The sequence below is a fragment of the Montipora capricornis genome, chromosome 9 (assembly GCF_036669925.1).
Source record: "Montipora capricornis isolate CH-2021 chromosome 9, ASM3666992v2, whole genome shotgun sequence".
Classification (NCBI taxonomy): domain Eukaryota; kingdom Metazoa; phylum Cnidaria; class Anthozoa; order Scleractinia; family Acroporidae; genus Montipora; species Montipora capricornis.
The window spans coordinates 25,788,829-25,802,195 of NC_090891.1; the positions used below are offsets into that span (position 1 = coordinate 25,788,829).

Genomic DNA, 13,367 nt, shown 5'->3' on the forward strand with positions numbered 1-13,367 from the left:
TTTGAAGAAAACAATCCAGACAAAAGGGTAGGCTATATAAACATGTAGCAGCATAATTCCTTCCCCTTACATGTATTTTAAATAGATGTTAGTATTAAATTTAATATTGAAATAATTAGAAACTTACAAACCTTAACCTCCTTACATGTAGTCTTAACTGGACAATAAATTCAGAAACCATTGCCACAGTTTGTTTCTCTCTGTCAGAATGGACATCAAATTAATATGGGACACTGAAAAACACAGACTGCAGACTGTGCAGACCGTTTGTAAAATGAAAATTCGGTTATCCTGAATTAGGCCTAAATAACACTCGGTTAGCCTAATTGGGCCTAAATAACATTCAGGTTAGCCTGTTTACGGTTAGCTCTCAATAATTGTGAGGGTAACACCTTATTTTACCCATGGTCTGCACGGTCTGCAGGCGTTGCGTTGCGTGGCATTAGCATTTAGGGTTTATCAGTATTTTGGGGGTGTGCCTGCAGCGTTTTTTAGCATGTGCGTGTGTTATTTGCATGTGGGGCTTTTCCGGGGCGTCTTCTGGCAGTTCTAGCAGTCAGCAACTTCTTTTGCATATTTTGCATGCATGTCCTTGTGGTTTTGCTTGGCTCAGCATTCGGTGTGTTGGCGCTCGGGTGCTTTCAAGTATTTCCCCGCCTTCCTCTCCCTACTCAGGGGAGTCAGGGCCCCTCCTTTATAGTTTTTCCATTGAACTCACTGTTCAGTGTGATGGGTGCTTGATTTGGGGTCTGATGTGGCGGGCGGGGCTTGTGACTCGGTTGCGGGTAGAGCAGGCTTATGGGTTGTTCCACCGACCTGGGTTTGGGTCGTTGGTACCAGTCCCCAGATCCTTGGGCACCTAACCTCCATTTGCAACACAGGCGTTAACTTTTTGTTTGCAAAAATATTGAGGAAATAATAAATTTTGGCCTTTACAAAGACAAAGTTTGGTATTGTAAGTAAAAGTTACATACGAGTATGCATAAAGTGGTAGAAATAGTTTTAGAGTCTTTAAATTAAAAAAGGGTTTTAATTAATACATTGAACATGCAGGTGCGTGTGTTTACTTTTGCTGTGGGTCCCCCAGCAGAGAGTACCCAGGCATTGCAGTCCATGGCTTGTAAAAACAGAGGTAATTGAGCTTATATTGGAAACCCTTGACATCCTGCATGTTACAAGTAGGTAGGTAAAGTCTGCTTACGAGACAAGTGGCCCATTAGGCCTGAGATTATCCCGGTTTCTGTAGCATGAAGCGGCTAGGAGTATTTCTAATCCCCCCTGGATAGGATGCTAGTCCATTGCAGGGCTGCCCCCAGCATTAAATTTGCTGGGACACGTTTATACACCTGGGTGGAGAGGGGCACTGTGAGAGTAAAGTGTCTTGCCCAAGAACACAGCATAATGTCCACGGCCAGAGCCTGAATCCAGACCATTCGCACCAGAGTCGAGCACACAAACCATGAGGCCACTGTGCCTCCCACACCTGGGACTAAATTGTTAAATGAGGGCATATTCATTGGTTTTACTTGTTGATTTTTCTTAATAACCAGGTTACTTTTCACGTCTTCAGAGTGTTGGAGCTGTTAGGGAAGTTAGTGAAGTAAGTTATTATTATTAATACCGGTAAGTAATAATGCATTCTTAGACTAGTAAAAATATTGTTTTTGAACAAGATTCGCAAAACTGTCAGAAATATAATATTATTAATTAAACACTGATTGACATGTATCACATTTACAAACCCAAGGCAAAGCCGAGAGTTTGAAAATGTGATATACAGATCTGACGCGAAAGTGTCAATGTGCGCTAAGTATTTTTGGTGCTTCAAGGCATTTTAAAAGGGAAAATCCTTTATGTAAATGAAGAGAAATCTGTATCAGATACACAGATACAGTGTATTGATTAATAAAACATTATTTTGTTTGGTTTTCAAGCTACATGAATTATTAACGAGATTAGTAAATAACAGTTATTCATTGGTCCCTTGTGCCATCATCTCGTGGGAGAAATTCAAATAATTTGCTGTTAGAAGTAATTAAAATTGCTTACAATGATTTTTGAAGGCTGAATTAGTAATGTTCACTTTGATCCAAGTACATGTACAGCTGTACTTGTATCTAGATTGAAGGGCACTATCATCATACAGGAGGGAAAAAAAGAGACTTTTGACTTGTGTTAAAACTCATAATGAATAAGAGGTAGTTTTCTTTAGCTACGTCTTGTTCCTTTCCACAGTTCCTGTTATGAGTGAAGCCTGTCTTGTGTGCTTCTTGTACAGTATGAGGTGTTTTGGCTAGATTTGCTGGATTTTGTAGCTATGGTGGCAGTATTCATTTAGATGTTGGCTGTCACGGAAAGTGAATTGTGTCTGTCAGGAAGTTTTGAGCATCCAACCCATTGTCTTCCTTGTAGTATTGTTTTTTTTTAATTCAGTGAGGATATACTTCTATTGAAAGTGATCCTCTCATTTTGCAGGATTACATCCGTGTGCTTACAAGACCTATGGCTATGGCCCCTAAAGCAAATACAACTGACCATGCAGTATGGACAACTGTATATAGGGATGCCTTGGTTAGTTAATTTATCAGTGTTTTGTCATCACAGTATTATACTTGTATTTTATTTTACTAATCCCTGAGGACAGTTTCTTTAGTTCACCAAGGCCACCAATTGTTTGATCATCCTTATCTATCATGGGGGGACACTTTTGCTTTAAATTTTAACTTTTATGAAGTCACTGCAAGGCAATGGCAACTGGTTACCCAAAGTTTTGCTAGAGATTAGCCCAGTTGCCTTTAATGCCTGACACTTGTGCAGAGTGTACCTTGTGACATATCACTGATATATGACTAACAGCACATAGCCAAGTGTTAGCAAATTGGGGGTGGACCTTTAATTATAAAGCGAGTTGCTGGGATCACATATGTTGCTGCATTCTAATCTAGTTAATGAGCTGAAAAGTAGGATTGTTTTAAAATCCCAGTTCCCAGATAATTATGCAGAGTATGTGCCACACTCGAGCAAGCGTCAACTGCACTAATTTTCTCTTGTTGTTCCAAGTTAGATCTTGACAGGGTGCTACTCATTAAATTACTGACCAACTGAAAAAAATACTTGAGCTTGTCTGATACATGTATTGTTAATTTTTTTTTTTCAGGGGTTGGGTATGATAATCACTGCCACTCTACCTGTCTTTCATCGGATGCAAGGTTCCTCTAACTGTGGTGTAAGTATTAAAACAGTCAGTAAATTGCATTGCTTGTAATCAGTATTCTTTTTGTTTGTTGAATGTACACCATTTATTGGCTGTAGTAGTAAGACTTTGGTGGAAGAGTGGATTTTAAATTCTTCTTGTTATTCCTCTCTACACTATTTTTTTTTTGTGCTGTTTTGTATATCTCTCGAAACCAATGTACAGTACAAGCTGCTGTGCTTTCCCACTCGATTCTTTAACCAAGAGTCAGTGATGTTGCTAAGCTCTGGCAGTTAGCGGATTGAACCGGCTGAATGACCTTTTTACTGTCTGAAATTCAGTCGAACCATGAAAGTTTTAATGCCCTTTTAAGATTTCTTGACTCCTTATCAGTATTCCTTAGTGAGCCACCTTGCTTTGTATCTTAGTGATATCCTTGTCTACAAAGATAAGATTCCATCCTTGTCTCTCTGTCCATAACTCGTTAGTCCCCCTTTTATTGCTTTACATGTCACTCTCTTTGAGGATTCTAACAAAGCATCATGTTTCTTATCACCCATTTTGTTTATGATCAGTCTAAAGATGGAATGAAAGATGAAGAGAGAACGAAAGATCATTTCCTCGGAGTCATGGGAACAGATGTGCCCCTGCATTATCTTCAAAATCTAATATTACACCCGTTGGTTAGTGAAGAGTATATGTATACATCTAAATTAAGTTTCCTAGGTTTTTCCCAAAGTCTTCAAGTGGGATAATATATCAAAACCATTTGCTGCACTTTTCATAATTCTGTGGAATGTCACCTTCAACTGCGAAGGAACCAAACTGCATATTGGGTCCCATCATTGAACAACTTTCCAAAGTTGAGCTGAAACTATTCCAGCTGCAGGTGTTCCGGTGAATTCTAAGAGGTAAATTATTCGCAAACTGACGTGAGTCACCAGATAGAAGTTTATGGAGCAATCAGACGCTGAAAAAGCAACGGAAATAATGGCAGAGTTTTCATGAGTCAAGTGGAACTTATTGCATGACTTTTCATGAATGTTTGGCTCCGAAAAGATCGACCAATCAGCATGTTTTGCTCTTTTGGTAAAAAACTTGATGCTGTTGATACTGACTAGCCTGCGAGCACGCTCTTTTGTAGCCGCGAGAGGATTGGGGCGACACTTACAAAAGAGCCTGCTTGCAGGCTAATACTGACAGACAGAAAGGAAGTTTGCTGGTTTTCGTTGAAGATGAGATTCTGCGGAATGGTTGTCATTAGACATGAACATGACTTTGTATGTGTTTCCCCAATTGCAAACTTGTAAGTGATACAATACTGAAAGACATCGAAATTACTTTCTTTCAGGTGGGTCCTGGTGGTTATATGTTTGCAATTGATAACAATGGAATGGTCATGTTTCACCCAAGATTGAAAACTGTGGTATGTTCCATACGACTTTTGGTCATAAAGAAACTATACCATTACACCTATCCCATAGTATGTCTTATGAAAGTTGTCAAGCAACTTTCCTCACCTGTCCCCGGCCGTCCTCAGATTTTCTTAGGAAATAGTTTAATCTTATGCCTTTACATTATTTTCAATGTCCTCTTCTGCCTTCATCAGTCTGTCTTCCTCTTTGCGCTAAACCTTATAGTTCATCATAGTAAAGTACGGTGCGGTGCGGTATTGAAATTTTCAAGCCTTCCTTACACTTACACGCTCACATTCACGGATAACCGGTATCGAAAGTCTTTACTGAAAACAGTGTTTTTTGCGCGCTTGTTTTATCCTGTACTACAGAAGCCGTTTACATGTATGTATAACTCACCAAATTACGTTTTAATTGATGTCTCGACCGATCATCCTAGCAGTCTGTACATTCGACAATTGTTGATTTTCTTAGGAATACTCCCATTAGCACAGCAGAAAGCAACACTTCCGACAACACGGTTAGAGTTAGTTTCCCTTTTAAAGATAAGGTAACGCAGTTCCGCGACAGGTGCGAGATGTTAGGCTTGAGGTGAGCCCAACTACACTGCCAGTTTTTGTTTGGAAGTAATTAGATCAGGACCTCCAACCCAGAAACACCAAGCCTTCCATTGTGAATCAACAATGGGTTGTGTACCATTTTACATGTGATATGTGTCATGCAGATTATGTTCGCTGCACAGCCCAACAATTTCATTAACGCATTGCTGGAGACAAATATTCGGAAGTTAGTAGACACCGCTAAGAAGTACGAGGAAGTGGTTAGTTTTTGAAGCAATGCTGTTCTGAATTTTGAGAAAGTGGAAGGGCAAATTTGAATTGTTTACAGTTTTTGGCCTACCTTAAGTACTGAAAACTGCCTCTATACATGACAAACTGCGTGATCAACTTATTCCCACGTTTTATTCAGCTAATGCCCAATTAAAAAGTTTTCAGCATCTTTTTATCTGACTTAACAATGACTGTAGGCAATCGGCTCTTTTAGCCAGTTTCGGAGCCAATTTAGTTTTTTCCAGAACTTGTACAATGTTAAGCATTATTTTATCACGTTTTTGACGTTAAATGTATTTTCAATTCGGACCCTTCTTCGTCGTTTCCTTCCGTCATTGCTAAAGAAAAGGCCTGGACAAAAGACTTCAACAGTTTTCGTCAACATCTGTTCGACTTTGTTGAACATTGATGTTAAAATGATTGATGCTAAATTGATGTTGAATGAGTTTAAAAGCGTTTAAACTTCGCTTCAACGACCATTGAAAATTTCTTTTGTTACAGCGAGTGTTGAGTGAAGTTGAAGACACTGCCCCGTGTCTCAGTTCAACATTGTTGGATATGAGCGTGCGCACTAATAGGTCTCACAATGACGTATCCATATCCGTATCCATAGTAACAAGTCCGTGTACGTAGTAAAAACCGCGACTGCAGCCTGGGACTAAATACCAGGCCTCTCGTCAAGCTTTGTTGAATCAAATCTTGATGACGGTGTTGAAACCGTCCGCTCACCCCAGTAGCAGTCACTGACATCGTCCAACAAAATCGAACGGATGCTGAAGCAAATGTTGAAGCTATTTGCCCGCTCATAGAGCAGTTTTCAATTGAGTGTCGTAAAACCAAAACCATAGTAATTACTTTAACCAATCAAAAAGGACGGAAACAATCCAGTAAGCCAATCAAAACTCGAAGTAATTACACGTAGCCGACACAAAAGGCGGGAAAATATGCACGCGCGAGCCACAATTGGTTTTGGTTTCACTTCTGATTGGTTGAAAAAGTGGCGCGAAAACTTTGAACCAATCACTGAGTGAAGTAGATGCAAAACCAAAGTAATTAGCTAATTACTTTCGACACTCAATTGAAAACCGCTCTAACTAGCTATAACTGACTGCAAATTTTAAAAATTGTAACAGTTGTTTGATAGTGCTTTTCTTTCTTTTCATTTTCAGTATGGCTATTTGCAAGATCCCCCTGGTGTTGATCTGGTAGATGTCGAATCGACTGAATCTACACAAAATGATTCTAAAATTGAAGAGGTAAAGCCATGGAATGAAATGTTTCACAATCGGTCAGAGTTGCTTAAGAGTGTGAATGTTAAAAATCTGTCAAGATTGAGCATGGATGGTGTATTCGATGGAGCGAGTATCGTTAAGTAACTGGAGAAAATTGTAAATTTATCATCTTACACCATGATGTACACGTGCACTCTCACATCTTGGTTGGTGGCATAGAAATACTGTAACACGTCTTGGATTTTGTTGCTGATGAGTAACAACATTTCAGTGTCATTCATCAGAACAAGAGAGACAGCAGACATAAAGGAAAGGAAAAGAAATTTATCTTAGTGTCTAGTTTTCTAGCGCTGGAGCAATAACTGGGGACACTGTAAACTGAAATCAACAAATTTACGCAAATAAAATCAAATAATTATTGGTTTTTTTGAGGAGAGGGGAAAACCGGAGCACCCGGAGAAAAACCTCTCGGAGCAGAGTGGAGAACCAACAAACTCAACCCACATATGACGCCGAGTCTGGGGATCGAACTCGGGCCACATTGGTGGGGGGCCGGGTGGCGGGTGCTCTTATACTGCGCCTGCCCTGCACCTCCGTATGCGTGATGTATGGTTTAATTCCATCTTTTACCATGCACACCCCTCTTCCCTCTCTTCGAGGACTACCACATATATTTCTTATTCTTCGTTCAATTTCATACCCCTGGCACACGTTATAGAAAGCTAATTGATCAGATATGTCATCTTCCGTACAAAGTAGATGAACCATTAATTTCCCAGCCCTTTGTGATTGTAATGTAATGTAATGTAATGTAAAAGGATACATTAGCAGTAAAAAAAGGTACAGCAAATAGCCAAATTGTTTTGTCATGGGAAGTCCGCTGTATTGATTCTGCAAAATCTTCCCTTTTCAAAGGGGAGCGCACAGTCTTCTCCGTGAGACAAGACTGAACGCTACTATCCTGAGATAATGCCACTGCAAATAAATCCCCACCCCGGGACTCAAGGGGTTACAGCTAAGAAAAAGCGACATTAACTTTAATTTTCGATTGTCGTTTCACAGCTGAGAAAAGCCATGATCGATACCATTCGTGTGACTGAGCAACCTTACGGCAGAGGCCCTGGCAGTAAAACATTTGAAGTTTACGAGTTATCTGTTGATGAGGTTTGACATACAGCTTTTCAGTTTTAAATAATATCTTGCTGTAAGATGAGACAAGGCTTACTGAACTTTTTTCGACTTTTTATCGTAAGGATCGCCCGAAATTTGATGTTTTGTGGTCTTTCCGTGGCCCAGAAACTTTGCTTCCAAGACATTAGCCATGGTTACAAAGGGAAAACTGTCAGACATGATCCAAGGCAGGGGTTTGCTGATTTCATTTAATGCTTGGCAATCTTCATTTTTAGCTCCGTGTGAAGAAACAGACCATGAAGTACTATTATGATGGGCTGGAAGGAACACCGTTCAGGTAGCTGTATCCCTTTATTCCTAAAAGTGTGCTTTCCTTTGCTTTCTTTGATGACTTTTACATCTGACTGTTCTCAGTTAAACCAAACCGTGATACATTTTACCCGCTTTTTCTAATTGGAAGACTTGTAAGACTTTGTTGAAGCTCTGATTCGATCGAAAATTCTGGGTTTGTGTGCCCAGTGGAACGATTCCTGTTGCACAAACTCGACCTAAACTACCGCGCGTTCCCAATTGATTTCAAGCCAATCAAAGAGTGTTTTAAACAGCTGACGTGTATCTTCCTGGTTGGCGTGAAACTGATGCGAACGCAGTTTGACTTGCATGGGTCGAGTTTTTACGACCAAAAACCAGCTTTCCATTAAGCACACGGGATATCCGTAAAATAAAACCCAGTCTGCGTTATTCACTGTATTCGTGTTGGTCTTTTACTTATACAGTATTGCGATGGCTACTCCTCAGCTTGGATACAATTATACGACAGGAATGACACTGGAGAAAGTTATAAGTAAGCATACTGTACGTTTTTACGTATCATCACTTGCAGATAGAAACATAGGAATGAGTTCACCATTTAACCAATGGAGACGTGTTAATGGTATCTGCTCACCCGGGAAACCGTTTAACAAAGTTTGAAAAGGTTGTCAGAAATTTTCAGGCCTGATGTGCGAAAGGAACATGCCTGTTCCATTTGTATTCCTTGAGAATTTAACGTCTCTTAAATGTTTGGATTTTCTCATTAAGTTTGGGCGAATTGTCCAAATTAACGCGGTCGTCCAGAGTGTAACCGAATTTTCCATTTGCGCGAGTCTTCAAGGAACAACCTGTTTTTGCTTATAACGCGGTAGGGTTCGCGGATTAACGTAGACCTTTCTGGTTAAAATATCCGAGCTTTTTTAAAGGCTTCCAACAATCAGTAGGCTATGATATATTTTGTTAGGTGAACTACATAACCAGTTGTTGAAGGAGGACAAACAAAATATTGCAGTTGAGAGATGGTAAGTTCGTCCAGGTAATACTGTTGTCGGTGCAATGCTCTACCAACATGATTGGGAGCTTCATATATATCTCAGTTGGCAGAGCATTGCACCGGCACCGCAGAGGTCATGGGCTTCGAATCCCGTGAAGGCGCTTGAATTTTCCAGGGGCCCGTTTTTCGAAACTCCCGAAACCTTTTCGGGCCCGAAAAGCCATTTGTGAAAATGCCAGCTGCTTGCTTTGGAAAGCCGATCTTTTAACATGTTTTCAAGCTAACTAAAAGAAACACGTCTGTGAAGTTTGACGCCTTAATTCCTTTCCGTTCTTGAAATAAAAAGGGAAATGTGACACCCGAAAATGGCCCGAAAAGTTTCGGGACTTTCGAGAAACGGGCCCCAGGGCCGGGTTCCTGAAAGGTGTAATAACTCTGTTGCAGGGTTAAATGTACCTTATTCCAGGCACATTTATAAATCCCTGGAATAGGGTTATTACACCTTTCAGGAACCGGCCCCAGGTGCCTAGAAGAGAAAATTGCTTAAAGTACGAGGATCACTTCAATTTATATATCTTTTAAAATACAATACAATACATACTTAATTGACCGCTCCCCATAGGGGCTTTTCAGGGCCAATGAAACAATCAACGAAACAACAGAACACAACAACAACAACTGTTAAGAATCCCAACTGGCCGGAGGCAAACCAGTTGGCTATTTACAAGTGCAGCTGGGAAGTTGAACTAGGGACTACCAGGTACACATTCAGAGAGAGGTCAGAGCGGGTCTTGAACCCGGGATCTCCGGATGTCAAGGCAAGCGCCCTAACCACTGGGCCACACTGCCTCCTTTTGTCTATAACCCGCACTCTAAGTACGTACATTCATTTCAGTCATCGAGTTTTTTCACGGAAACACGTGAACCCGACAAGTTGATCAACTCCCAACCGTGTCCAGGCTTCATGGCTTGGTTGGTAGAGCATTGCACCCGGTGGCATCGCGGAGGTCGTGGGTTCGAATCCCGTTGGAGCCATAAGAGACAAGTGCTCAAATTGTCCAGGGTTACTTCTATCTTTGGACAAGTTATTTACTCTTAGGACTGTATCCGGCATGCTTCAGTGAAATGGATATCCATGATTGTTTTAATGCAAATAACCCCCCTGAAATGAATATTTTGAGGAAGAAAGGTGAACAAGCCAGTCTATCTCAGCATTGTTTGGTGGGGATCCGTAAGATAGCACTGGTAATTTAGGTATGTCCATGCACGAGTCTCAGTGTCAAATCCTCCACAAATTTGTCCCATTCCTATCTTAAATACGCTAAAAACAGCAGATTTTTTGGGAATAAATAGGTCTTAGTTTCACATTAATGTTTGCTTTTAACTCCACTCTACTATTTTTACAGGCCTTACTGTAATAATACAGTGATGTCTGATTCGAGTCCTTTGGATCAGCTGATCGAGGAAACGAAAGCTAGAGATAAATCACTGTGTAAGTAACAACAATGGAAGCAACAGACCCAGTTTAAAACGTAGAAAACATAGATAGAGCGGTTTTCGATCGAGTTTGTATTTAAAGTAGACGCACCATGAGTCTCAACTGGGTTGCCTGTGGTATATTTTGCGCAAAAACAGAGGGCACTGAGTTGGGTGGTATTGAAGGAGCTGAAACTGGATTTTTCCCAGGAGTAATGCCGAAAATAAAAAATCGAAAAAAAGAAAAAATCCTCGGAATCCATGCAATCGGTACTCCTGGCAACTCCTACAATGAACAAAACAGTCAAGGGGGTCGAGCTCGAAAGCGCATATTTCTGATCATCCCCAGAGCTGCTCAGTCCGGAAACGAGACACTTCTTTCTTTGTTTCGTTTCCGCAGAAACGAAACGTATCTATTTTGAATTCAGGGTTAACTATTTACACAATGAAGTTGAGTGGCCAATCAAAACAGAGTTTGTAACTGAAAATCTTAACAGCTATGAGATGCAAAGACAAACTTGCGAACACGTGAACCTAAATTATTGCAAAATCACGGGGTAGATTAAAGCGATATATTGTTGAAAAATCTTCGTGTTAATGAGTAATGTTAACAATCTTCGTACTAGTAAGTCGTACCAATAAATTAGGTTAACCATGCAGGAACCAGTTGAAGAAATTTTGTTGGCTTTCCAAATAAACTTCATTTTACACTAGAATGACTAACAATTATTTTCCGACGTGTAAAACTATGGCTACCTATTAATCATTTGCAAGAAAAAGCACTTGAAATACAAAATGGCTAAAAATCCTTGTCATGTTAATGAAAACAACTCGCATATCAAACATCGACTCACATACGCAAATTAGTTAAGTTCGAACACAATCAATCCACAAAGACTGAAAATTTTCACAAAAACCATTTACAGCCAAAACTTTTAATGAAACAAACACCATATTTGCTATTAGAGGGAAGAAAAAAAACCTTCCTATTTCATCTCGTGCGTGCAAACAAGCAACACACTCCGTGTCACAAACCACACGCAACTAAATAATTTTTCCACCAGTGTTCAGGATCAAACCCTTTACTAAAAAACCCTTTCCTTGAATAACGAAGCAAAAAAATGAACAACAAGCCTTCTTTCTTTCAAATAATTCTAGACTAACAACAATTAGTCAAATTTGCAGAGTTGAGTACAAACATTGACTTTTGTTATTAAATTTATGAGAAAAACTAACGCGGAGAGATTTCCTATAGTCCAATAGTCTATTGTTCTAAGCCAGTGAATCATCCAGTGACCTCACACAAAGGAAAACCCAAAGTCAAGTTTGTTTGTTTGTTTTTGGTTTAGTTTTTTGACTACTTACTTATGTAAATTTTCTTCAAAAATTTTATTCTTCATTTTCTTGATAATGATGACAGGATGTCATCGAAACGTCGAAATCTCTCCGCGTTAGTTTTTCTCATAAATAAATTGAGTACAAACAAATGTAAATAGCCAGAAAACAGAGATCGCAGATCCACTCAAGGTGTTCGATTTCTTCTCTAAGTATGTTAATCCCATATCCAACCGGAAAAAGTTACCGGAGAATTTACCGTTTCGTTTCAGTGTTGTGCTTGACATCACAGTTAGTAAAATATTAGAAATACAGCTCACTTTGATACGGCTCGACTGGCGAAAGATGCAGTTTTTGTCGAAGTCCATTACTCGTCGCTTTTAAGGTTCCAGATATTTATTTTTCACCGCCTGTCTTACTTATCCCATTGACGTTTCATTCTTGGGCTCCATAAGGATATATTTGTTTAAAGATCCACTAAAACGCCATTCGCGTTGCAATGACTTCGACGCCATTGCAGGTCAATTAAATATTCTACCTTGTCCAGCGGATAAAATCTACGCATTTCTACTATCTCTTGAAACCTACCAAAAATAGGCACAGAAGACTATACGCACAAAGACAATACTTAGCAGGGGAGTGACAGGAAAGACTTAACTCGACACGAAAAAAACGGAGAAATTGAACTCATATTTTGACTGGATTGCCATGGCAACTCAGTAATAGGTCAGTTTCGAATTGTGCAAGATCTACGAGAATAAGTGTCGACAAAGCTGACCGCATAGAAGGTGTTTCCAAATGTTGTGAGTTTTATTTAGGAGGCTAATTCAATTTTTCTCTTTCATTGCAGGTACCAATTCGGATTTGCTGAATGGTCTGCTGGGAGATGTAACCGCAACATCAAATATTTCGAAACTCCGGAATTTTCCTAAGTCAGTGTAAGTCGATCTTGGAACTTGTTACGTAACCAAGTTATGGGAATCGTTATCTAACCAAGAGACTAACCAAATCGCTGAAGAGCAGTTAGTGTTCGGTTTTAAAAAGGCTTTCTCTATTATAATGCTGAGCCCGGGCACTTTTTTAATACTTGCACTTAATTATTATTTTAATTATAGTTGCATTTGCAATTTCACATCTCCAGTGATGGACTGACTGTGCCCTTTGCAGATCACACAATTAGAATTAGAAGAAACACTCCCATACTTGACAGGACTTCTGTGATTTCTTATACAAAGGATATTTCATGGCCTCGCGGAGATACAAAATTTCTCTTCAAGTGTTGAAAAATATTTGACGAGTGAGCGCAGCGAACGAGTGAAATAATTTTCAACACGAGAAGAGAAATTTCGTATCTTCAAGCGGCCATGCAATATTCTATTTATTATATACGAAATACGAAATCATATCACGAACGGCATCGAAAGGCCCGATTTTAAAATGTAACCATAG

General features: G+C 39.7%; 1 protein-coding gene across 1 annotated transcript in view; it reads left to right on the forward strand.

Moving 5' to 3' along the window:
* The window catches only part of LOC138015301 (voltage-dependent calcium channel subunit alpha-2/delta-1-like), an 89,374-nt gene that overhangs the window by 16,576 nt on the left and 59,431 nt on the right, over window positions 1-13,367 (forward strand). The window contains exons 10-23 of the mRNA XM_068862289.1: window positions 1-27; window positions 1,054-1,132; window positions 1,551-1,600; window positions 2,476-2,571; window positions 3,158-3,226; window positions 3,769-3,876; window positions 4,545-4,619; window positions 6,608-6,694; window positions 7,733-7,834; window positions 8,077-8,138; window positions 8,578-8,645; window positions 9,078-9,135; window positions 10,514-10,599; window positions 12,769-12,856. The exon at window positions 1-27 is cut by the window's left edge and continues 75 nt beyond it. Coding sequence (XP_068718390.1) covers window positions 1-27; window positions 1,054-1,132; window positions 1,551-1,600; window positions 2,476-2,571; window positions 3,158-3,226; window positions 3,769-3,876; window positions 4,545-4,619; window positions 6,608-6,694; window positions 7,733-7,834; window positions 8,077-8,138; window positions 8,578-8,645; window positions 9,078-9,135; window positions 10,514-10,599; window positions 12,769-12,856 — 1,055 coding nt within the window. The remainder of the gene's footprint in view (window positions 28-1,053; window positions 1,133-1,550; window positions 1,601-2,475; window positions 2,572-3,157; window positions 3,227-3,768; window positions 3,877-4,544; window positions 4,620-6,607; window positions 6,695-7,732; window positions 7,835-8,076; window positions 8,139-8,577; window positions 8,646-9,077; window positions 9,136-10,513; window positions 10,600-12,768; window positions 12,857-13,367) is intronic.